This window comes from Gigantopelta aegis, chromosome 12 (genome assembly GCF_016097555.1).
Source record: "Gigantopelta aegis isolate Gae_Host chromosome 12, Gae_host_genome, whole genome shotgun sequence".
In the NCBI taxonomy this organism is placed as follows: Eukaryota; Metazoa; Mollusca; class Gastropoda; order Neomphalida; family Peltospiridae; genus Gigantopelta; species Gigantopelta aegis.
In genome coordinates, this window is record NC_054710.1 from 37133530 (window position 1) to 37160519 (window position 26990).

General features: G+C 37.0%; 1 protein-coding gene across 1 annotated transcript; it reads right to left on the bottom strand.

Moving 5' to 3' along the window:
• Window positions 1-8618: 8618 nt before the first annotated feature.
• Window positions 8619-25767, bottom strand: LOC121386327 (zinc finger protein 271-like). Its single transcript, XM_041517195.1, has 7 exons — window positions 25674-25767; window positions 19568-20262; window positions 17947-18921; window positions 14232-14577; window positions 12716-12899; window positions 9752-9903; window positions 8619-9055 (listed from the first exon to the last, which is right to left on the bottom strand). Exons 2-7 carry the CDS (start codon window positions 20195-20197, stop codon window positions 8865-8867), a joined length of 2478 nt encoding a protein of 825 aa, XP_041373129.1. The 5' UTR covers window positions 20198-20262; window positions 25674-25767; the 3' UTR covers window positions 8619-8864.
• Window positions 25768-26990: the final 1223 nt, after the last annotated feature.

Consider the following 26990-nt stretch of genomic DNA (forward strand, 5'->3'; position numbering starts at 1 on the left):
TAAAAGATTCCTTGCTACTAGTGGAAAAATGTAGCAGGTTTCCTCTCTATGACTGTGTCAAAATGACCATATGTTTGACATCCATTAGCCAATGATTAATAAATCAATGCCCTCTAGTGGTGTTGTTAAATAAAACAAACTTTAACTTTCCTCTTGAAGAGTATTCCATAAAAAAGGGTACCGGTGATGTACATGATATGCCCATCAGGAGTTTGATGGAAAACCATACATATTAATGAGTGACACACCACCATCCCAAGTTGTTCCTACGTGATGGTCCTGTATGCAAGATATGATCCGGACAAGGATTTACTGTTACGCGCAGTAGATCATAAAAAGTAGGTCACAGTGACCTAGTAATAGTATGCGACAGACACACCAGCATCCCAAGTTGTTCCTACATGTGAGGTTTGATGATCCTGTATGCATATGTATGCAAGATATGGTCCGGACAAGGATTTACTGTTATATGCAGTAGACCGTGAAAAGTAGGTCACAGTGACCTAATAATAGTATGCAACACACCACCATCCCACGTTCCTACATGTGAGGTTTGATGATCCTGTATGCAAGATATGGTTCGGACAAGGATTTATTGTTATGTGCATTAGACCATGAAAAGTAGGTCACAGTGACCTAGTAATAGTACACGGCACACCACCATCCCATGTTCCTACATGTGAGGTTTGATGGTCCTGTATGCATCTGTATGCAAGATATGGTCCGGACAAGGATTTACTGTTATGTGCAGTAGACCGTGAAAAGCAGGTCACAGTGACCTAGTAATAGTATGCAACACACCACCATCCCAAGTTGTTCCTACATGTGAGGTTTGATGATCCTGAATGCATCTGTATGCAAGATATGGTTCGGACAAGGATTTACTGTTATGCGCAGCAGACCGTGAAAAGTAGGTCACAGTGACCTAATAATAGTATGCAACACACCACCATCCCACGTTCCTACATGTGAGGTTTGATGATCCTGTATGCAAGGTATGGTCCGGACAAGGATTTACTGTTATGTGCAGTAGACCGTGAAAAGTAGGTCACAGTGACCTAGTAATAGTATGCAACACACCACCATCCCAAGTTGTTCCTACATGTGAGGTTCAGTGATGGAAATAAGCAGAAAATTTCACTAGTCCACTGGACAAACACATCTAGAAATCTACTTGTCCACCTATAATTTCACTTGTCCAAATAAATGATTTGTTTTATTCAAGTGCAAGGACATTTTGCTTGTCCGAGCAGATTTTCACTTGTCAGGACAAACGGACAAGTGCTTATTTTTAACGCTGAGGTTTGATGGTCCTGTATGTTAGATCTGGTTCGGACAGGGATTTACTGTTACGTGCAGTAGATCATAAAATGTAGGTCACAGTGACCTAGTAATAGTATGTGACAGATACACCACCATACCAAGTTGTTCCTACATGTGTGGTTTGATGGTCCTGTATGCATCTGTGTGCAAGATATGGTCCAGACAAGGATTTACTGTTACGTGCAGTAGACCATAAAACTTAGGTCAAAGTGACCTAGTAAAATAGTATGCGACAGACACACCACCATCCCAAGTTGTTTCTACATATGAGGTTTGATGGTCCTGTATGCATCTGTATGCAAGATATGGTCCAGACAAGGATTTACTATTATATGCAGTAGACCGTAAAAAGTAGGTTACAGTGACCTAGTAATAGTACATAACACACCACCATCCCAAGTTGTTCCTACATGTGTGGTTTGATGGTCCTGTATGCATCTGTATGCAAGATATGGTCTGGACAAGGATTTACTGTTACATGCAGTAGACCGTAAAAAGTAGGCCACAATGATCTAGTAATAGTACGTGACAGACACACCGGCATTCCAAGTTGTTTCTACATGTGAGGTTTGATGGTCCTGTATGCAAGATATGGTCCAGACAAGGATTTACTGTTGTGTGCAGGAGACTGTGAAAAGTAGGTCACAGTGATCTAGTAATAGTACGTAACATACTACCATCCCAAGTTGTTCCTACATGTTAGGTTTGATGGTCCAGTATGTAAGATATGGTCTGAACAAGAAAAAGTTAACGGACGGACAGACGGACAACGCCATACCATAACGCAACCCATCATAGATGGGCGCATAAAAAGCAAAATGGCAGATGGTGAAAAGTTGCATTTGTTTTGTTGTCCTAGGACATCTTAGCAAAGTCGATATAGGTGATATGCTTTCAGTCTAATATGTGGAATCTTTGTCATCGTAATGTTTTTTTTTCTTCACAATTTATGTCTCAACAAAATCTAAATGTAATTAAAGGTAGAAGAGTAAATTTTTGTAGTTGTTGACAATATGGTTCGGACTTGATCAGTCATTGTTATCCTCTCTGATTACACTGATGTTTCTTGAGTCGATCTGATTACAATTAGCTCTACTGGTCTACCAGTAAATCGCACAGCATTGCGTGGACTCCCCATGTCCAGGTGACATTTCATCTATAAATAACAATTTAAATATCGACCAATTACACTTCGTCTTTTATAGCATTATTCGGGAGCATAAAAATTCTAAAAATATCAGGAGAGACTATTTATGCAATAGGCGAACTTGTTGGTTTATTTCAACATTAAAAAACAGGGACAAAAGTGCAATAATAAACTCTGGATTGTATACTAGTATAAACAGATTTTATGACTATACCATCAAGGTTGTTTTGTGTTTTTTTCGTCTTGAAACAAATGTTATATAGGCATGCTAATAGAGTTTATACAGACACACATGAGTAGATTGGACAACAAGCTAAAGCTGTATCCTAACGGGATGCGAGCGACACAAGTGATTATTTTAGAAATTGTTGATTTCAATTGCATCAATAATCTGAACATAAAAATGGCATTAAGCTGTATCCTAACCGCAGGCATACAGCACGACGGATAAATATGTCGCGTCTTACACGCATGGTTAGGATACTGCAATTGAAATCGATGATTTCTAAAAAAAAAATTGCTCGCATCCGGTTAGGATACAGCTTAATGCTATTTTTATGTTCAGATTATTTTTTGTAGAAAACTGTATTTTGAGACGTTTTGTATCGCAATGTGGATTCCATGCATCTATATACATGTATGTATTATAATAGTTTTTCTTCAGTGGCATCAACTGATTTTAAGGAAGGCTTGTAACAAAATAAAGAAATTACAAGATACAAGTTGAAGTTTATTATTTAAACCATGGATCACGTAGGTGTATTACGGTACCATACATCTTATTTAATAGTGTCGGACCCTTTATATGAACATAATTAAGAAAAAAACCCAATTGAATTCCACACCACAGGGTTTCTGACTGACAACAAACTTGAAATATGGAAATTACCGAGTATTGGAGATCGGCCTCGGTGGAGTCGTGGCAGGCCATCGGTCTACAGGCTGGTAAGTACTGGGTTCGGATCCCAGTCGAGGCATGGGATTTTTAATCCAGATACCGACTCCAAACCCTGAGTGAGTGCTCCGCAAGGCTCAATGGGTAGGTGTAAACCACTTGCACCGACCAGTGATCCATAACTGGTTCAACAAAGGCCATGGTTTGTGCTATCCTGCCTGTGGGAAGCACAAATAAAAGATCCCTTGCTGCCTGTCGTAAAAAAGAGTAGCCTATGTGGCGACAGCAGGTTTCCTCTAAAAACAGTGTCAGAATGACCATATTTTTTACGTCCAATAGCCGATGATAAGATTAAAAATCAATGTGCTCTAGTGGCGTCGTTAAATAAAACAAACTTTACTTTTACCGAGTATTGGTACAGGTAGTATGTATCATTAATAGAGATTATTATACAAGCTTGTGTGTTGTACTGAGTTTACGATATAACGAGTGTCCAGATTCTTGTATTAAATATTAGATGATGAATCCTGACACTTGAGTTTTGTAAAATCAGTACGATTCACACGCAAGTGTAATAATTTCTTTATTATCCACATTATACTTCTTTTTTTAATGATTAACAAGGACCATGTCAAAACATTTTGAACCTAACTAGAAGGAGATGAAGAAATGACGTCATTTTGGTAAGCCGTTACACGAGCTAAGACCGGAGAACCCCCATTAAGTTATATCACTGGAAGTCTTAGCTCCTGAAACGTCGTTCGGTTTGCATGTGAAATTATTTAATTATCACACGTGTTAAACTGGTGGCATTTCCCTGAATATCTTGAACTATGTGGATAATAATATGTATTATTTGTCCTTTGAATCGTAATATATTTGGTATACCAATAATGCCATGCATCTCTAGTAAACCGTGATTGTAGGTTTGACGGCGAGATGTAGATTGAATATTTAAATAGACATTGTTTTCTAATAACACCCCATATCCCTAGTAAACAGTGATTGTAGGTTTGAGGGTGAGGTGTAGTTTGAATATTTCCATAGCTGTATTCTGATAACAATCCATATCCCTAGTAAACAGTGATTGTAGGTTTGAGGGTGAGGTGTAGATTGAATATTTCCATAGCTGTATTCTGATAACACTCCATATCCCTAGTAAACAGTGATTGTAGGTTTGAGGGTGAGGTGTAGATTGAATATTTCTATAGCTGTATTCTGATAACGCCCCATATCCCTAGTAAACAGTGATTGTAGGTTTGAGGGCGAGGTGTAGATTGAATATTTCCATAGCTGTATTCTGATAACACTCCATATCCCTAGTAAACAGTGATTGTAGGTTTGAGGGTGAGGGTGAGGTGTAGATTGAATATTTCTATAGCTGTATTCTGATAACACTCCATATCCCTAGTAAAGTGATTGTAGGTTTGAGGGTGAGGTGTAGATTGAATATTTCTATAGCTGTATTCTGATAACACTCCAAATCCATAGTAAACAGTGATTGTAGGTTTGAGGGCGAGGTGTAGATTGAATATTTCTATAGCTGTATTCTGATAACGCCCCATATCCCTAGTAAACAGTGATTGTAGGTTTGAGGGTGAGGTGTAGATTGAATATTTCTATAGCTGTATTCTGATAACACTCCATATCCCTAGTAAACAAAGGTGAAATTTTCAATCCATGTGCCCAACTTTTCACAAAGGTTCATTTCTTGTAATCAAGATTAACCTCCTAACCTAGGGGCGGGATGTAGCCCAGTGGTAAAGTGCTCGCTAGATGCGCAGTCGGTCTGGGATTGATCTCCGTCGGTGGGCCCATTGGGCCATTTCTCGTTCCAGCCAGTGCACCGCGACTGGTATATCAAAGGCCATGGTATGTACTACCCTCTCTGTGGGATGGTGCATATAAAAGATCCCTTGCTGCTAATCGAAAAGGGTAGCCTATGAAGTGGCTACAGCAGGTTTCCTCTCTCAATATCTGTGATTCTTAACCATATAACCGTAAATGAAATTTGTTCGAGTGTGTCGTTAAATAAAACATTTCTTTGTTTCTTTATTTTCTTCTAACATGCTCACACCCACAGTTCGATGTGTTAAATATAATTTTTTAACTATTACTGCTACTGCTACTACTACTAATTAAAAAAAAAAAGTAACAAAAACTTCACAATCATTTTTATTTTCGGATAAACATGCAGCAACAGCAAAAAATAAAATTGTTAATAAATTCTCTTAAACACATTAATCAATGTACATGTATATACAATATTAAAACAATAAAAAAAATTAATAACAAGAAATTCATATTGGCTTGAATTTCTTGAGTGAAAAGTAAAAACACAGGACGTATTTTATAACATTCTATTATCAGAACGTGCATGGTCATGTTATTTCATTTTTAAAATTTAAAATTAACATGTAGGTGAAAGAGTAAAAATGTACTAAAAAAGAAAGAAAAAAAAGCCAACTTACCATACCTAATTTTTTTCGATATATTCCTGACTTTTTTGTTGTATAAATACCCTGTAAGAGTAAGTACAGTAAGAATCAGTAATTCTTTTTGTTTTTAAAACATTAAAAAATGGACGAACAAAATACTGAAAAAGGGTCTCTCAGTTTGGGTAACTAATAGTGTTTTGCACAACAGATAGATAATTTATGTGGCATTGCATATTTGGCCATTCTTAACAAAAATAACAATGGATTTGCTTCAACTCTGCTTATCATTTTTAACAAATGTAAATCAATGGTCAACATTCTAAATTTATTGTAGCAGCATTTTGTTTTGATGAACAGTAGATCTTGACCACTGTCAGTTATAAATCAAATGTCCAGTACTAGTGTGTAGAACATCAAATATGTACTTAAATTTTTATTTTATTTTTATAAAATTAATTGCATATTATCAATGGCAAAACAAATAAAAAGTTTAAAATATTATTTCATCAACTTTAATTAATAGTGTTAACTCAAACATTCACTTGCAACTTGGCATGAATATGATAGATAATATACCTGTAGGGTCGGCAGATCCGGGGGTGGGGGGAGACAGCAGAACCTGGGGGGATCACTCAACAAAAAATACAATTTTCTCCACCTGTATATAAACAAAAATTAAAATCTGGTTGTATCTCCCCCCATCCCCCATTAGAAACTGCCTCATCACTTGGATACCATTCCTATCACTATTTTTAGCCTATGGAGTTGGTTTAGCTTGAAAAGTCCCAACTATAGATACCAAAGGATTATTTAACGCTGGATTTGTTTTATAACAACATAACACAAGAAAAAAGCATGCTTAAACAAGCCATTTCAACATTAATAATACCACTTTAAAACTATGCATACATAAATATATTTCATTAAAATCAATTTAAAAAGAAAATTCCATTTAAAAAATAATATCAACTTTTCAGGTAAAAGCAATTTTCTAATAAACAGTTATCAACAATTACATGGCATGGTTGTTTAAAATAGTGAAATGTAAACATAAAAATAACATTTCTATATGTTGCCATCATTAAAAATATCTGTTCATGATCATCTACATATTAAAATCAAATTGCATCTGATCAACACTAGGCAACATTAACCCAAAATTTTGGCATTACATAAAATAGAATTTTATATATTAACAAATATAAATTTAATTATCTATTTCAATTTCAATCAAATTTCATAAAATTTTTGTTCAAATCTATTTTTAAAACTGGTGACATTTTATTAAAATACATGCATGTTTTTGTTGCTTTCATTCTGTTCTGATGAGTAACCAAATATGCTTTTGTTAGAGGATACCAGGGTCATAATCTCGAACCCTAGCTATTCAGGATCATTACGAGTAACAGCATCTAGATTCAGCCTTTTGCATTTTTAATTTTCGGTAAAAAAAAAAATATATAGTTTTTAGACTCAAATTTTAAATATAAATTTCAATATGTATGTACAAAATGTCTGCACTTTCCACAGTTTTAAATTTAAAATCAGACTTGACTCCTATCCAACTGATTCAGAAATATTGTCAAATGATGTAAAATTGTAAATATATAAAAGATGGTTACACTTCGTTCTCTCCAAGTTTAATTTTTTAAGGGGTTTTATGGAAATTTTATGTCTGAATGTGTATTTGTTTTATTGTGGAATGTTGATGATTTCTGCTGAATGGTGGAGTTCTAGCAAGACAAACTTTTATTCTTGAGTCTAGATTCTAAATTCTTGTAACCATGGGCACTGGAATGTCATGAAATAATACTAAAATGAAGAAAACTTTGTATTGTCTTTGTCACAAATACAAACCCCAGACTTCTCACTTACTCTTATTTTCACCATTCCAATGAAATACAAAATACGAAATGAAGATCAAAATCGATAACATAAATACAATGAAAATGACAGCCTAAGAACAAGATAGTTTCAGTGCTGTCAAGTCTCACGCATTTGGCGTGAGACTCGCGCCTTTGAACATTGTGTCACGCTGGTACATGATTTTTAAACTTTATAGCCAAAAAAATAAATTATACATATATATTTTTTGTTGTTCATTCGATCTCGACAACCAACAAACAAGCCTGTGACTGTCGGCCGCACCGGTTAAGCATCGTAAGGCATTAAAATCATATAACAGGTGTCCACGTTGTTTATTGGTCAGAATCTGGAACCTTGACCAATTGTCACGATGTCGGACTCCGACCAAACAAAATCTCACTCCTTGCGAAAGTTCCAACTTGAGAGCTCTGTAATTTGCATTACCAAAAAACAACAACCCAGAAGCAAAAGAGGATGACATCCAGGCCCTAATATTATGATCAAAGTTTTAGTTTAATACCACATGGTAATTTTTTTACTTTACTAACTGTCAAAATGTTAATTATACTATCTAAATCAGATCTATGTCAAACATAATGCTTGTGAAATTCTGTTTCCAAAAATACTAATTTCAGCAAGGTTAACCCATAGGTTCTTCAGCTATGGTCATTTGAATACTGGCTGCTATACCCATTTTATCCCAAAATCACAAAAAATTTGTCATATCTTGGGAACCGTTTAAATGACTAAGCCAAAATTTTAAATATCAGATTTGGCAGCATCAATAACATTACATACCTATTTTCAGAAAAGTTTAAAGATAGGGGAGGGGGGGAAGATAGGGAAGAGGGGAGATTTAGCCTATTGTCACTGTTTTTGCCAGAAAGAAATTTTTGGGTAAGGTGCTTTAGAATTGAATGAAACCAGTCAACGGGGTATGGGGGGGGGGGGGGGGGGGGGGGGGGCCTTCCTAGAAGAAAATGGATTAAGGTTAGGGTTAAGAAAATCATACAGTAATGATAAAAGTAATTAATTTTGTCAAACGGTTAACTTTAAAAAACAAAAATCTGCAAATTTTGAGGGGTCTGGCGCCATGCCCGTTTTACCATCTGGCAGAAACCCTGATTGTTTTAATTTGACATGGAAAGATCTGTGGCTTGTGAAGATGTGCTACAGTATAAAAAGAACAATTCCTTCAAGAGATTTCTTCGATCTGCTCCGTCTCCAACTGGTCACTCTCCATCATGGAGATCACGTTACTGAGCGCGTCGATGTTGTCCACAGCCAGATTATCCTTGAACTCAGGGTGTTTGCGAATATGCTTGTAATGGCTGCCGTAGTTGTTGAAATCTTTGTCACAGTACGGGCACTGGTAAGGACGTTCACCTGAATTGGGAAAAGTTAAAAACATTTAGTTAAAATGAACAGAATGTAAAAAAAAAAAAAAGTTAAAATCAACTGAATACGGAAAAAGTTTAGTCAAATTCAAATGAAGAGGGAAAAAATTAAAAATTCTAATAAATAGTGGAAAATGTAAAACATTCAGTAAAATTCAACTGAATAAGGGAAAACATATTTAGTTAAATTCAACTGAATAGGGAAAAAGTAAAAAAAATTTGTTAAATTCAAAACATTCATTAAATTGAACTAATTGTGGAAAATAAGTTAAAATCAACTGAATTGGGGGGGGGGGGGGGGGATACTTAGTTAAAATGAAATGAATAGGGAAAAATAAAAATTAATTACAACTGAATAGGGAAAACAAATGAAACTTTCAGTTAAATTTTACTGAATAGGGAAAACATTAAATATTCAGTTAAATTCAAAGTAAAACAGTTAAGTTGAACTGATTTGGGGAAAAACAAAAGATTTGGTTAAATTCAACTGAATGGGGGGGGGGGGGGGGGGAGAGGAAACCCATTTAGTTCAATTCAAATGAATAGCAAAAAAAAAAAAATCTAATTTTAAATACTGCTATTTTCTAGCTTGTATCCAAGCCTATCTTACCAACTACACCCAAATTAGTGATTTCTAAAGTCCTATCAACTTGGTATATGATAGGCTGCTGCTATGGCGACTGACCTGTGTGAATTCTCGTGTGTACGCGGTAATGACACAGCATTGTGAACGACTTGTTACACACTTCACAGGTGTACGGTTTTTCACCTGAGTGAGTTCTCCGGTGTACATGTAACGAGGCGTTGTACAGAAATGACTTATCGCAGAGATTGCACCTGTAAACAACAATGACGGTACACTTTATTAAAGGAATGCACACAGACTTTATACAGGGATTTGATCCCGATGATTTTTAACAAGCATTCTGAAAGTTTTACTAAAGCAATACAGGTCCCTTACTAGGCCCAACAAGTTTTTGTATCGACTAAATTCAAAGGTCATAACTCTTCCAAAAATGGGTAAATCATATTCAAATTCAACCTTGGTCTCTAACAGGCTATACACAAAATTTCAAATTAGTAGTATCTTAATGCATTGCAGCCGGCCTCGGTGGCGTCGTGGTTAGGCCATCGGTCTACAGGCTGGTAGGTACTGGGTTCGGATCCCAGTCGAGGCATGGGATTTTTAATCCAGATACCGACTCCAAACCCTGAGTGAGTGCTCCGCAAGGCTCAATGGGTAGGTGTAAACCACTTGCACCGACCAGTGATCCATAACTGGTTCAACAAAGGCCATGGTTTGTGCTATCCTGCATGTGGGAAGCGCAAATAAAAGATCCCTTGCTGCCTGTCATAAAAAGAGTAGCCTATGTGGCAACAGCGGGTTTCCTCTAAAAAACAGTGTCAGAATGACCATATGTTTGACGTCCAATAGCCGATGATAAGATAAAAAAAAATCAATGTGCTCTAGTGGCGTTGTTAAATAAAACAAACTTTACTTTTTACTTAATGCATTGCAAAACGAGTCTAGAAAAGAAAGTTATCGTATCTCCTAAGTTCAAGGGCCATAACTAGGTCAACAATGGGTATATTGCATTGAAATTCAAATTTGTCTCCAACAGTACATTGTAAAGCTATACACAAAATTTCAACTTAGTATCTTAAGGCATTGCAAAACGAAAGTTTGGAAAATAAATTTATCATATCTTCTAAGTTCAAAGGCCATAACCAGGTCAAAAATGGGTAAAATACTTTGAAAGTCAAACTTGATATATAATAGAATTTGATAAAGCTATACACACAATTTCAGCTCCATATTTTGAGGCACTGGAGAAAACATTCAGGAAAACTATACATGAGACAGAGCGATGGAAGGAAGGAAGGAAGGAAGAAAATAGTTTATTTAACGACGCACTCAACACATTTTATTTACGATTATATGGTGTCGGACATATGATTAAGGACCACACAGATATTGACGAAGGAAACCCGCTGTCGCCACTTCATGGGCTACTCTTTCTGATTAGCAGCAAGGGATCTTTTATATGCACCATCCCATAGACATTATACCACATACCACGGTCCTTGATGTACCAGTCATGGTGCACTGGCTGGAGCGAGAAATAGGCCAATGAGCCCACCAACGGGGATCAATCCCAAGCCGACCGCGCACCAAGCGGGCACTTTACCACTGGGCTAGGTCTCACCACAGAAGGATGGAGATAAAACCTAGAGCCATTCGCCAATTGTGAATTTTAGGAACAATTGGCGAATTTTATTTTAATTTAGCGAAAACATTTCAAGTAATAATTGGTGTTTTGTTGGAAAATAACTGTGGCTTCTAGATTATGGTAGCCCCACTCCCATGGCTAGTGATATTCAATGTTGGGGTAGTAAATAAATACTACTGCCATGTCAGACGGCTAGTGAATTTTTGTTGTCAAATGTTGCAGTTAAGTCTGTTTTGTAAATGTGAATAGCCTTTCCCCAACCCAACCCCTCAATGTTAGCGTTTTTAAGCTCCATCTCACTGTTCAGGTGACATATCTGATTATTACTATTATTTAGTAACATTTTATTATCTTAAATTAAAGTAGGGCTAGTGAATTTTTAATTGTGGCTAGTAAATTTTTAAAATCAATGATCCCATGGCTAATGGATTTTTTAAAAATTCTTGAGGCCCTGTGTGGGTTTTGCATTTTTTAAAGATAATTTGGCGAAATGTTTTGCTCACCCAGAGCTAGCCTCGTATAGTCCGTCCCAGCAATAAACGTCATTTTCTTACTGTAGTATGTATTATAATTTTATTTATTTATGAACCCATAAAAAAAAAACCCACTGCACACAAATATAGTGGTTTTCTGCTATTTCCAAAACACTTATTATACCCATACTTTTCTTCTTATAACAAGTCAAATCGAAGTTATTTACAAAAAATCAGTGTTCATGGAGACTGGGAAGGAAGGAAATATTTTATTTAACAACACACTCAACACATTTTATTTACGGTGGAGTCTGGGAAGGACTATAAATAAAGGTCATTTTTCAGCATTTTATTTCAAATCCATTTTACTTTGTAAAAATCATTTTTACACACAGACAAAAAAGCTAAAATGTCACATCCCTGGTTTCTGTTTTTTTTAGTTTGGTTGTTGTTTATTATCAGGGGCTGGATGTAGCCCAGTGGTAAAGCGCTCGCTCAATGTGTGGTTGGTCTAGAATCGATCCCAGTCGGTGGGCCCATTGGGCTATTTCTTGTTCCAGCCAGTGCACCACGTCTGGTATATTAAAGACTGTGGTATGTACTACCCCGTCTCTGGGATGGTATACATAAAAGATCCCTTGCTGCTAATCGAAAACAGTAGCCCATGAAGTGGTGACAGTGGGTTTCCTCTCTCAATATCTGTGTGGTCCTTAACCATATGTCTGACACCATATAACCGTAAATAAAATGTGTTGAGTGCATCGTTAAATAAAATATTTCCTTCCTTCCTTCTTCTTCAAACAGTTTACTTCCATACCAAAATGGCTACCATATCAGACGTCGCCGTTTTAGTTTAAGGGAGCTATCACATCGACTCCCCATCACTTCCATAAGTATTTTTTAGCTTCTCTTAGCATGCAAATTTATATGGTTTTAAATACTTACTTGAAATTTCGTTTACCAATGTGTGTGAGCTTGTGTCTGCCCAAAATGGATGAAGACGAGTAACTCTTGTTGCACATGAAACATTTGAAGGGTTTCTCTCCGGTGTGAGAGCGGATGTGGTCCTTCAGCGTGGTCGCCAGGGCGAATGACTTCCCACACTCCCCACACTGGAATGGCTTCTCCCCTGTCAATCATAAAATAGACATATCACTGACCAATCACAGAACTCGTCAAAATGCAAAGACCAATCACACCTCAAAAAGCAAAGCTCCTCCCTGTTCATGATAATATTATTTAACACATACAGAGAATTGTTCCAAGGCCGGCACCTGTGTCCAGGACAGATGTGCGCTAAAACAGCTTGCTCTGAATGTGCACATTAAACCCTATTGGATTGGATTGGATTGTTCCTATGGCATAATTTTCAGCTTCTTCTTCTGCATTCAAGCTATAGTTGATCATGCATTAGATTTGGAGTCCGGTTGTGGTGATAAAAAAAAACATTGTCTGTGTCAAATCTTCTTTGGAACCCCAAAGCTTGACAGCCAGTGTTGCTCCGTTCGGCCAGTATAATTTTCAGCAACAAAGTCTATTGCGCTTATCTCGAAGCACCATTATGTCACCAAAACAAAAAGAAGTCTAAGAGTAAAAAAAGTAGAAACAATGGATGACAAATTGTCTGGATATTCATATATGTGTGTTACTCAAGGATAAATTACATGTACTGTGAAACCTGTTTAAACCAGACCAGACTAAAACACTCAAATGCGACCCTCTAAACATAGGATCATGATAAATATTAGGTCCCCAGTGTGTTCCAGTGTGATTCGGTTCAGACTGGTTTCACTGTATATAACGTTTTTATATTATGAGGATATTTACTACATTTACTACAGTGAAACTTGTCTAAACTGGATCACACAGGAGACCTAATATTTATCCGATATAGACGGGATCTGGTATTTAGTATCGCATTTTAGAATTTTTAAAATTCAGGACTATGAAATGTGATCAGTTTTCACAGGATTCCATTATGTTCAGGGGGCAGGACATAGCTCAGTACCACAGCGCTCGCCTGATGCAAGATCGATCTAGGATCGATTCCTGTCTGTGGGCCCATTGGGCTATTTCTCATTCCAGCCAGTGCTCCACAACTGGTGTAACAAAGGCTGTGATATGTACTGTCTTGTCTGTGGGATGGTGCATATGAAAGATCCCTGCTGATGAAGTTAAGAAAGGAAGGAAATGGTTTATTTAATGACGCATTCAACACATTTTATTTACAGTTATATGGCGTTGGAAATAGCCAATGAAGTGGTGACAGCGGGTTTCTTTTCTCAATATCTGTGTGGTCCTTAACCATATGTCTGACGCCATATAACCGTCAATAAAATGTGTTGAGTGTGTTATTAAATCAAACATTTCCTTCCTTCCATTATCTTCAGGGTCTGATTTAGACAGGTTTCACTATATACATATACATATACATATACATAAATAATCAGAAAACACTTACCTGTGTGCGTCCTTTGATGTCGGTTGAGTTCCGAGGGAGAGAAGAACTCCTTATCACACAGGTCGCACTTGCTGAGCTTCTCGCGGGTGTGTGTGCGCTTGTGGAGAACCAGTCGATTGCGCGAGTGGTAAACCTTGGGGCATTGGTCGCAAGGGAAGGCCTGCTCGCCGGCTCTCTCCTGCAGAATACGCACCCCCTTACTGGTGCTGACTGGCCCTTTAACGCCCATCTTGGCCTCCTTCAGGTGACTCCACATGTGTTTGCGCAGACTCCCAATCTCGGGGAAGGTTGTTCCGCAAACATCGCATTCCTTTGCTTCATTCTCCGTGTGGTTGGCTCGGTGTTCCTGACATTCAAACAATCAGAAAGAAAGACATGTTTTATTTAACAACACACTCAACACATTTTATTTATGGTTATATGGCATCAGACATGTGGTTAAGGACCACATAGATACTGAGAGAAGAAACCCGCTGTCACTACTTCATGGGCTACTCTTTTCCATTAGCAGCAAGGGATCTATATGCGCCATCCCACAGACAGGGCAGTATATACCACGGCCTTTATTATACCAGTCGTGGTGCAATGGCTGGAACGAGAAATAGCCCAATGGGCCCACCGACGGGGATCGATCCCTGACTGACCGCGCATTGAGCGGGCGCTTTACCACTGGGCTATGTCCCGCCCCTTAAAACAATCATTTCAAATTAAATGCAAAATCTGGGAACAATATTTCAAAATCTAAGATAACCAGAACATGGTTTGAAAACATGATTTCCATCTAGATAACAGACTGTTTGGTGGAACATATATTTTATTAAATTAACCTTGACTTAATTTTCCCCTTTTGGACCCCGCCCCTCATTTCCTGGAAGGTTGGGGGGTGGGGGGCAGAATTTTCAAAGTCACAAATTTATTTTTCAATTTGTCAAGGCTTGGCATTCATGGATCAAAGAAGCTTCCCACCAAATTTAGTTACAAATGGTCTGGTAGTTGTGAAGAAATTACACATTAAATGTATTTCTTTATTTAACTATAATAGTAAACTTTACCCCCACCCGGAGGACTATGAAGAGTATTTGGTTACACAGGGCTGCAGAAAGTACTCACCCACTTGCCAAATGCGAGTAAAAAAAATTACAGACTATTTAAAAAATGCAACTACCAGCTTGGTGTTTCTGACATTGAAACAATCATTTCAAGTTAAATGCAAAATATTGGGACACAACATTTCAAACTTTTAGGTAATAAAAGTAATGTCTCTGTTTAAAACCAAAAGTTTAAAATCTCAAAATTTTGTCAACTAAATGCTGACATTGTCAGGAGACAACTAAACATAAAAACAGGAGTTCAGCATTTAAAACCAGTAGAATGAAAACAGTCCAAGTGAAACACCAGAGTTAAAAAAGATTCATCTCATCTCAAGATAAGCTGACTGGATGACTGACAAAATAAGTTTTAGGTAAACTAGACAACAGATTGTTTGGTTAAACAAAATACATTTGCGTAGTGAATCAATTTATGATAATCCTGAAGTTTGTAAATTTTAATTTTAGAATGTAAAGGTTCACTATGTTACAGATAGGTACATGTAGTTGGCATCAATTTTAGAATGTAAAGGTTCACTATGTTACAGATAGGTACATGTAGTTGGCATCAATTTAAAGTTAAAAACGTGGTTTTGTTTTATCAAAACCACTAGAGCACACTGATTTATTAATTATCGGCTACTGGATTTCAAATATTTGGTAATTTTGACATAGTTTTTGTTAAGAAACCTGTGACATTTTCCCCATTAGTAGCAAGGGGTCTTTTATATGCACTTTATCACACAAAAAACAGCACACACCACAGTCTTTGATATACCAGTCATGGTGCACTAGTTTGGAATGGAAAAAAACCAATCGGAGAATGGATCCACTGAGGGGATTAGAACCTACAATGCAAGCACCTCAGGCGAAGGCTCTGCTGACTGAGCTAGATCCCCCTTCCCCCGATGAAGGAAGGAAATGTTTATTTAACGATGCACTCAAAACATTTTATTTAAGGTCATATGGTTAAGGACCACACAGATATTGAGAGAGGAAACCCGCTGTCGCCACTTCATAGGCTACAGGATAATACATACCACGGCCTTTGATATACCAGTCATAGTGTACTGGCTGGGGCGAGAAATAGCCCAACGGGCCCACCGATGGGGATCGATCCCAGACCAACCGTGCATCAAGCGGACGCTTTACCACTGGGCTACGTCCTGTAATAATGTACATATTAAAACCTTGATTTGATCTACCAAGCAATCCTACAGGGATTCTAGACTGTATGGTAGCCCCACTTCCCATGGCTAGTGATATTAAATGCCCGATGCCTAGTGAATTTTTTTTGGTTAAATGCTGCATTTAAGTCTATTTTGTACATGTGAATATCCTGCCGCGTCCTCCCTTCAAATCTAAGGGTTTTTAAGCTCCATCTCCTTCATTAGTTGATATATCCAATTATTCAGGGCATAAAATTAGATTTTTTCAGACAAACGATATGTCGTTCGTGTGGTTTTTGTGTTTGCACGAACTATTTTCTCCAGTGGTTCAGATACAAATAAAAAGGTTAACCGGCAATGGTAATTAAATGAGAATCTAAGAAGGGCGATTTTCGTAGCTTTTATCCAAATTCTTATCATAAATACTAAATTATTATTATTATTTGGTATGCTCAGACTAACTTGAAAGCTGCCATTTACATTTCAGCACACTACCCCATCGGTTCTGTTACAGGGGAGTACTTGTTGGCACCAAACAATAGTCTGAACAAAACGGAAAGACCCGAAGTGTGGTTTTTGTGTTTGCACGAACTATTTTCTCCAGTGGTTCAGATACAAATAAAAAGGTTAACCGGCAATGGTAATTAAATGAGAATCTAAGAAGGGCGATTTTCGTAGCTTTTATCCAAATTCTTATCATAAATACTAAATTATTATTATTATTTGGTATGCTCAGACTAACTTGAAAGCTGCCATTTACATTTCAGCACACTACCCCATCGGTTCTGTTACAGGGGAGTACTTGTTGGCACCAAACAATAGTCTGAACAAAACGGAAAGACCCGAAGTTCTGTGAATCCTCGATCGATCCAATCGATGTTGCAACTCAGTGTTTCATCATGTTCCAATTTCCACTTCGTTATTTTAAAGTCCCTTATTAAACATACTATTTTCTTCGCTGTGTATGTCATATTTTAATCCTGCAATGCTAGGTCCATTCTCTTATTATTTTATTCCAAAAATAGTTATATTTGCCAAAACACGCCAGTTTACATTTTCTGACGAGCGATTATAGTTTTTGCACGAACGATCCGTCATTTATGTCGATACTGGTTTTGCATAACCGACAGACGAACGACAAAATCTTTGTCGTTCATGCCAAATTTTATACCCTGATAATTAGTAAAATTTTATTTATTTAAAGAAAGACTAGTGAATTTTTAATCATGGCTAGTAACTTTTTAAAATCATTGATCCCATGGCTAGTGGATTTTTATTACAATTCTAGAAGTCCTGCTCCCACCCACAAAATAAATGATAAAATTAAATCACTAATTTAACAGATTAATACATTGAGAGTAAAAAACCTGGCATAAAATAAGAATTATTATTATGGTTCCTTCTACCTCCCCAATAGTGATTCATTCAAGAAGAGCTCTCAACTAAAAAATTAATCACCTTTAGATGCCACGATCGGAAGAAACCTTTACCACAAATGTCGCACTCGTAAACCCGATGCATGTGCGTCGTGGCCTTGTGGTGTGTGAGCTTCGACAGGGTGGACAACTCCAGGTCACAGATCGTGCACTTGAAAGACTGGTAGCCGTCCGTGTGTATTTTCATGTGGACGCTCAGCGTGCCGACCGTCTGGAATCCCTTTCCGCAGACTCCACACAGAAACAAGTTCTCCATGGTGTGTTTCTGCATGTGTTTCAGATACATCGAGTACACGTGGAAGCCCATCTTACACAGCTGGCAAATGTACACACACTTCTCGTCGAACCGGTCGCCGTTCGCAGTCGCCTCGACAACAGCATTAGGGTCGCTGACCGACGTGTACGTCTTGGTCATTCTCGTCTTGTCAGCGAGGAGGGTGTAATAGAACGTGCCCTTCTCGTCTCGCTCAATGTCGGTCGCTGGCTCCTGCAGGAGTTGTCTGATCTTGGAATGCTTGTGAGTCACCTGGTGGTTGTCGAATGCCGTTTTGCTCACGAATGACAGGTCGCACAGGGAACATGAGAAAGAACCAGACGTCTCGGAACAATCAACCCTGTCGGCTGCATCCAATATTGAGGATTTCGCCATCTGCTTTTCAACTGGTGAAAGTCCTGTTGTTCTCAAAGACGTGTTTTCCAATCCATTTGCTACTGGTGACTTTTGATCTAATCCATTTGTCATTAACAACTTTCCATTCCCTTCATCTATTACTAAACGATTTGTCTCGAATTCGTCTGACATTAAACAACTTTGATTTCCTTGTCTGTCACCAGTGCCATTTTGCAAGTTAGTATTTGTATCTACTTCACTCGTAGTCACGTGCATCTCCGACATATGAATCATTTTATGCAAGGTTAACGCGTATTTTATTGCAAACATTTTCCCACAGACGTCACACATGTATTTCTCTTCTTTGTTATCACCCAACTTCTTCACCTGCCGAAAAAAAAAAAATGTTTTACTTAATGACACACTCAACACATTTTATTTACGGTTGTATGGCATCAGACATATGGTTATGGACCACACAGATATTGAGAGGAAACCCGCTGTCGCCACTTCCTGGGCTACTCTTTTCAATTAGCAGCAAGTGATCTTTTATATGCACCATCCCACAGACAGGACAGTACATACCACGGCCTTTGTTACACCAGTTGTGGAGAACTGGCTGGAACGAAAAATAGCCCATTGGGCCCATGGACGGGAATTGATACTAGATGGATCTCGCATCAGGCGAGTGCTGTGGTACTGAGCTACGTCACACCCCATGAACATAATGGAATCCTGTGAAAAGTGGCCAAATTTCATAGTCCAGAATTTTTAAAATTCTAAAACACGATACTAAATACCAGATCCCTTCTATATTGCATAAATATTAGGTCTCCGGTGTGATCCAGTTCAGACAGGTTTGACTGTAGTAAATATCCTCATAATATAAGAAGTTACATACCACGGCCTTTGATATACCAGTCGTGGTGCACTGGCTGGAATGAGAAATAGCGCAATGGGGCCACCGACGGGGATCGATCCCACACTGACCGCTTATCGAGTGAGCACTGTACCACGTCCCGCCCATACTCACCTGCAGGAGACCAGTCTTCTTCAAACCCATGCAGCTAGCTTCAGCACTTTCAAACTGTATCTGTGGGTCCCAGTGAACCTTAGAGTGAAGCGTCAAACTCGACACGGTGAAGAAACTCCGGTTGCACTGGTGACACGTGTAGCCTTTTCTTCCGCTGCACGATCGCTTTTTGTGCTGCGTGAGGTTCTGGCTGGTAAGGTAGGTCTTATTACACCCAGAGCACATGTACGGGCGCTCAACCGAATCGTCAAACCTGAATCTCCCGTTCCTAGTCCTACCAGATCTCAAAGTGTTCCGTGAAACGCTCTGTACAGCGACTTCATCACTTTCAACTATCGATGAACGCGATCGAGTTTTCAGCCTCGTCTCCATCATCATCATGTTCGAATTTACACAGCTAGTTTTACTTTTAACTTCCTTCTTGATTTCAAGAGCACCACAGCTATTCTGTACTGTTCCATTAAGCTGCATTTTGGTGGCTTCCATTTCGTTGTATATATTTATGGGAATGTAAAGATCGCTCTCCGTCAATTCTTTCTTGATGTCTGAATCGAGGAAAGTGGGACCCACATCTACGATGGAATCAATGATATAATTTCCACAATCCGTTTTCATGCCTGCTATATCCATACTGCACGTGGGTTTAAGGTATTTCCTTAAACGTGAAGCAAACTGAATTTTAAACCATCATCAATCTGGAATGAGAAGAAAAAATACATATTTGAGTATAACACTTCTTTAAAGGGTGCTACCAATCCTCAGGGCTTCTAGATTATGGTAGCCCCACTCCCATGGCTAGTGATATTCAATGTTGGGCAAGTAAATAACTACTCTTGCAGTGCCTGACAGCTAGTAAATTTGTTTTGGTCAAATGTTGCAGTTAAGACTATTTTGTAAATCCTGCCCCCATCCCATTCCATCAATGCGAGTGTTTTTTAAGCTCTGTCTCCCTCTAAGAGTCTCTAGGTGTCATATCTGATTATTACTATTATTTAGAAAAATTGTAATAAAACTTAAAGTAAAGTAGGTCTAGTGACTTTTTTTATCGTGGCTAATAATAATAATAATAAAATTCTTTATTTTTCAGAGGGTAAACACATTCAGTACAAGGTGACTGGTCTCCCATGAAGCCCTCTCTAATCTATACATGATATTATACATACATACATACATTCAAAGAAACAACATGTAATACATGTAATATGTATAGCATGAGAAACATTAGCACATATTATGAATATTTAAATAATATTTAAATCAATTTGTTAAGAAACTTGAGTTAGTGATAACTCAATACATCATAATTATTCTAACAAACCGATCAAAATTAACAACAAAGGTATATCTTAAAATTGATTATTATTTGAATAGTGCTTAAAATAACTGGATTTGAATGAGGCGAGGGATTGAGAATATTTTATCTTGGTTTTAGTTCATAAAGATGACTATGTTGAGTTGACCTCAGATTTAAGGAGTGAATTTCTGAAGTTGTTTGGAACATTGTTTCTAGATATGATGGAGTTAGTTTGTTGAGGACTTTGTAGACAAACTGGCAGGATATAAAGTCAATTCTCTCTTTGATTTTAAGCCATTTGAGAGAGCTGATTATTTCTGCAGTGGACATTTCTTTGCTTTTTTCAGTAATAAATCTTGCAGCTTGATTTTGGATTTTTTGAAGTTTTCCTATAGAATGTTTTGAACAGGTTCCCCAAATTGTGGAGCAATAGTCTAAGTGAGGTAATATGTAAGAGCTGTAGAATATTAATCTGGTCTTTTGGTTAAGATATTTTCTGTTTTGTCGAAAAATGTATAATGGTTTTGGATGTATAGTGGATTTTATAAAAATTCTAGAAGCCCTGAATCCTGTTTCTCCATTTCACGTGATAGGTTTAAACATGGAGTCATGGACTGGTTTTTGCCTTTTGCAGGCCATTATTTCGAACCTTGCTTTAGGTGTTATGTTTTAATGTCTAAACCAAGATTACTTTCTGTTATCAAATAGTTTACTTCCATACCAAAATGGCTACCATACATGTATATCAGACGTTGCCGTTTAAAGGGAGCTATCACACTGACTCCCCATCAGTATTTTTTAGTTTCTCTTAGCATGTGAATTTATATAGTTCTGCAGGGGCGGGACGTAGCCCAATGGTAAAGAGCTTGCTTGATGCACGGTCGGTCTGGGATCAATCCCCATCAGTGGGCCCATTGGGTTATTTCTCGCTCCATCCAGTGTGCAGAACGACTGGTACATCAAAGGCCATGATATGTGCTATCCTGTCTGTGGGATGGTGCATATAAAAGATCCCTTGCTGCTAATCGAAAAGAGTAGACCATGAAGTGGCGACAGCGGGTTTCCTCTCTCAATATTTGTGTGGTCCTTAACCATATAACCAAAAATAAAATGTGTTGAGTGCATCATTAAATAAAACATTTCCTTCCTTCAAACTTTAACTGGAGATGAGTATATATATATATATATTAAAGGGACATTCCTGAGTTTGCTGCATTGTAAGATGTTTCTGACTAATAAAATATTTCTACGATTAAACTTACATCAATCTGATTAAAATTAGCTCTACTGGTATATATATACCAGTAGATCTAACAGCATTGCGTGGACTCCCATGTCCAGGTGACATTTCATCTATAAATAACAATTTAAATATCGACCAATTACACTTTGCCCTTTATAGTGTTATTCGAGAGCATACACATTCTAAAAATATTGGGCGAGACTATTTATGCAATATGCGAACTTGTTGGTCTATTTCAACATTGCAAAAACTGGGGGGAAAAGTGCAGTAATAAATTTTTGATTGTATACTAGTATAAACAGATTTTATGGCTACACCATCACAGGTTTTTTTTCTGTCTTGAAACAAATTTTATATAACATTTTATATTGAAATTAGTTTCTGGCATACTTCGTAATTCACCCGAATCATTTCGTATATCCTCGGCATAATTCCGAATGTTTTCAAATTCTTTTCAAATCACTGGCATGATTTTGCAAGTAAGGTTTTGATTGGTCGAATGAAAGATCAACTGGACATGAGCTCCAATGGGCTGCTGTTAGATCCACAGGTAATAGTGGAGCTAATTTTAATTAGATAACTTACATATTAAATATATTTTTTTGTTTAGAATATCAGTGTCTGTATATTCTATGGGACCAGAAACATGTTTAACATACAGCCACTAATATTTATGCAGAAAAATATATTTGATATATAAAAACAATTGTTAAAAAGTCTCTGTTAGTCGATAACATATTAAAAATTGCAGCAGGAATGTCCCTTTAATATAAAATATTTTAGTTTTTAAACAAAAATTAATTTAAGCCTACCTACCTAGGCTTACACTAACTTTTCTGGCTTATGTAACTGGAACCACATATATTATTATGTTTGCGAAAATATGGAATTAATGAAAACTGGTAAATAAAACTTTATTTAATAATTTACATTAATTATATAACTTAGGGTTAGAAATGCCTTTATATAGCGACCACCAAGCAAAGGGCCGCAACTCTAAATGCTTTTTATCATGTCGCCAAAACATGTCGATTACGGCTTTACAGTCATTAACGGCCGACTTAATTGTTAAAAATCGGTAGTGTTCGTAAACTAGAATGATGAATAAATTGGTTTACGTGAGTCTAGCATCTTAGTTGCAAATTAAAAGTGGTAAAATTATTTTTCCAAATATAGGTTATCAATTTGTAACCCTTTATCAGCCATAAACTCCATTTATATGTATGTTATTATGTGCAGTATTTTAAAGAACCGATTTATGTCACTAACATAAATATAAACCACCATAAGTAAAAGAATTGATTTATTAAAGTAATTATGATTGACCGGGATTTTTATACCAAGGGACATAACTTTTGATTTTCTCGCCACTAATTTTAAGATTGTTTCTTTCATAGCGCACACAGAATCTCAAACTTGCATACATATTGCTATTATAAACAAGACTGATTGATGCCAAAAATAAAATAAATAAATTGCAAACAAGATTTAATAAGCATAAATCATTTCCAGTCTAGATTTTGCCTAATATTTGACTAAATACAGTTATGGGCCAAAGGTTTTCAGTGTCACAGTGGTAAACCAAAAGTATAAATGTAATACATAAACATGACAATTTGGTATATTTACAATGTGAAAATGAAAGACAAGTATGTACTTAAACTATACATTAAAAAAAGGTATTGCAATTTGTTCACATATGAATATTTATAGTTCATATTTATTTACCTGTAAATTAATTTTCACCGACAGCCCATAACGACTCCATACTAACGTCTCAATGCTTTCTTTATGTCATATTAAAAATACTCTACACCAAATAATTGGTTCCCTACTCTGGGTTTCTGCTAGAGGGTACGCAGGTAGAGGCTACAATTACATGCATGTACTAAAAAATCTCGGAAATTAATGGATATGTTTTGTTTTAATTTTTTGATAGATTATAGTAAGATAATTGCTGTTTAAAATTTGTAAAATTGCATTAAATAAAATGGTCCAATAAAACATTTAAAATTCATAACTACCCAATATATGCCTCTGAATATATTTTGTTTTTATTACGTAACCTCGAATTATGTTCTGGCAGAAAGCCTGCTATCTTTGACAGAGGTTAAAACAATTGGTCATCTAATTTTCGACTGTTACCATAAAGTAATATACTTAATCACTTTTGGCATCTAGCAATTTAAAGCAAATTTTACAATAGTTAGCACTTGGAATAAGCATCATATATTATTTTGTTTTGTTTTACCTGTAATATATTTTACCTGTAATATATTTTCACCAGGACTTCCTTCTTCCTCCATGAATGATTAAAGAAAATAACACTGGATATATTGTAGTTATTTTTGTTTTATTCCAATATATAATAACAAATGTGTTTTATGTCAGTATGTGGAGCAAACTAGCTGAGGGATACAAACTAGATTTTCATTTTTATATCATCTTTATTTATGTGGAGTAGTGCAAATTTTAAACATACATTTTTGTCCTCAAGTGTGGGATGGAGAACAAGCCCCTAGGCCCGCCCCCTCACACACCCACCCCATCCCAGTTCCTACGGGCCTGATGTATTTTATTTTAATAAATACAAAGACTACACAATGATATTGTCTACAGGACATATCAGGTCAGCATGTGACAACATTATAATATTTTCCAACATTTCTGTGTTTCTGTGCCCGGCTGTGGACAGTTTTGGCAGACGGGTAACACATTTGCTTAATAATTAAAAATACAGTTTAACCAAACACATTAAAACTTGGAGGATAACTAGCTAAGATAACACAAAAAAGTGTGCTAATTTTAGTTTTTTGTTAAAGTATTATATCTTGCTTTGGTGAGGAAGGGATGCTTTTTAGCAAATTTGCGAAATTGGCCTCTGGAATATCCACTGACGTGTCATGTTTACATCTATGCTGGACAAGATTTATGATGAAATGTTATTACATTTTGTGTGTTTTTCTTCTAATTAGGTCCATTTGCTTCAGTTTACATTATAAAAGTCATAAAAAAGTATGTTTAAAAAAATGCTTGTTGTATGCTACTTTATAATTAAAACAAATTATAATTTTAAAACAAAGAAAGAAAAAATTGCAATAAAGATGAAATGCCATTTTCCTATGTTTAAATGATCACTCCCTACTGTAATCTGACAAGACTTATATTATTATAAATATGTACACCTGTAGACACATGATCACGTGACTTGGCGGCGGTGCTCGACCCCGATTCACACACCGCCTAAATGGCTGATCGAAACTGCACGCTACATGTGAAACACCGCTGTGTCGCTAACGACCAGGCAATGGAATATAACCACAATCTGTCACGCACGTTTGCCTGTGTCACTTTACTAAGCCCGTGTCTAGCGATCCATTCAAAAACACCATCAACACGATCAATGTTTATGTTGGTGTTCGTGCATGCCGTGGTAATCAACATAACCCGGACGTAGCGAGAAAAAGACAAAATGCATCGCGATCGATGGATTTCCAAGCTGTCTATCTAACCCTACATATAAGCGGTTTTGTGTAAATGTATCTCAGAATTACATCAAGTGTACAAACCGTCACCGTGAACGTCTGGTCCGAATTGGAAGAAAAATATGTCAGCACTGTCCTCACGGCCATGTTTTCTAATCCATTTCAAGGCATTCCACGGGCGGACAACTCTGACGTGCCAATGTCATTGAATAGTTACGCGACAGACGTCACATAGCTATTCAACACATAGGTGGAGGGGAAACTTTAAACAAAAATTATTATGTTTAAAAATAGAAATACATGCTAACCACCTACAAAATATATTTAAACTTTAAAAAAAAATGAAGTATGCATTGATGGATACGACAGTGTGGAGAGGCGCTTAAGACCCGCCCACGCACGCACACACACACCCTGGTATTAAATTTCGGATCATCTCAAAATCTATATCTGCAACTGTACCAATTTTTCTTTCTTTTACATTTGTTATTTTGTTCTTTTTATTTCTTTGTTTATTATTTATGTTTGGTTAGATATGTTATTATTTATTTTATTCATTTGCAGAGAGAAGGGTCTTAAAGTTATAGTTAATTCCCTAAACCCCCCCCCGTTATCAGGACAGCGCTCCCGGATGGTGGATTGAACCTCCTTGGTGGACTCATTCTCAGATTGTCACCAACTCAGCCAGTGCCCGACAACTGGTATATGAAAGGTTGTGGTATGTCTGTGATCGTTTATATAAAATATCACTTATTGTTAATGGAAAAAACGTAGATTTGTTTTTTTCTAAGACTACAAGTCAGAATTTGTTTATGTTTGACATCTGATAACCAATGAATAATTAATGGATGTGCCAGTAATGCAGCCATTAAACAAAACAAACTTTTAACAGTAACCTACATGTATGTATTCATTGGGCACTAGAACATCATTTAAAAAAAAAAAAAACCCACCTACCTTAAAGGGACGGACCCAAGTTTTTAAACACTACAGCATATTTTTCACTATTTCAAACATTACTTATATTCTTTAGATTATCCTAGGGGGCGGGATGTAGCCCAGTGGTAAAGTGCTCGCTTGATGCACGGTCGGTTTAGGATCGATCCCCGTCGGTGGCCCCATTGGGCTATTTCTTGTTCCAGCCAGTGCTCTACAACTGGTGTAACAAAGGCCATGGTATGTACTATCCTGTCTGTGGGATGGTGCATATAAAAGATCCCTTGCAGCTAATCGAAAAGAGTAGTCCATGAAGTGGCGACAGCAGGTTTCCTCTCAATATCTGTGTGGTCCTTAACCATATGTCTCACGCCATATAACCATAAATAAAATGTGTTGAGTGTGTCGTTAAATAAAACATTTCCTTCTTTAGATTATCCATTTTCGTAGAACCAGTGTGTTTCT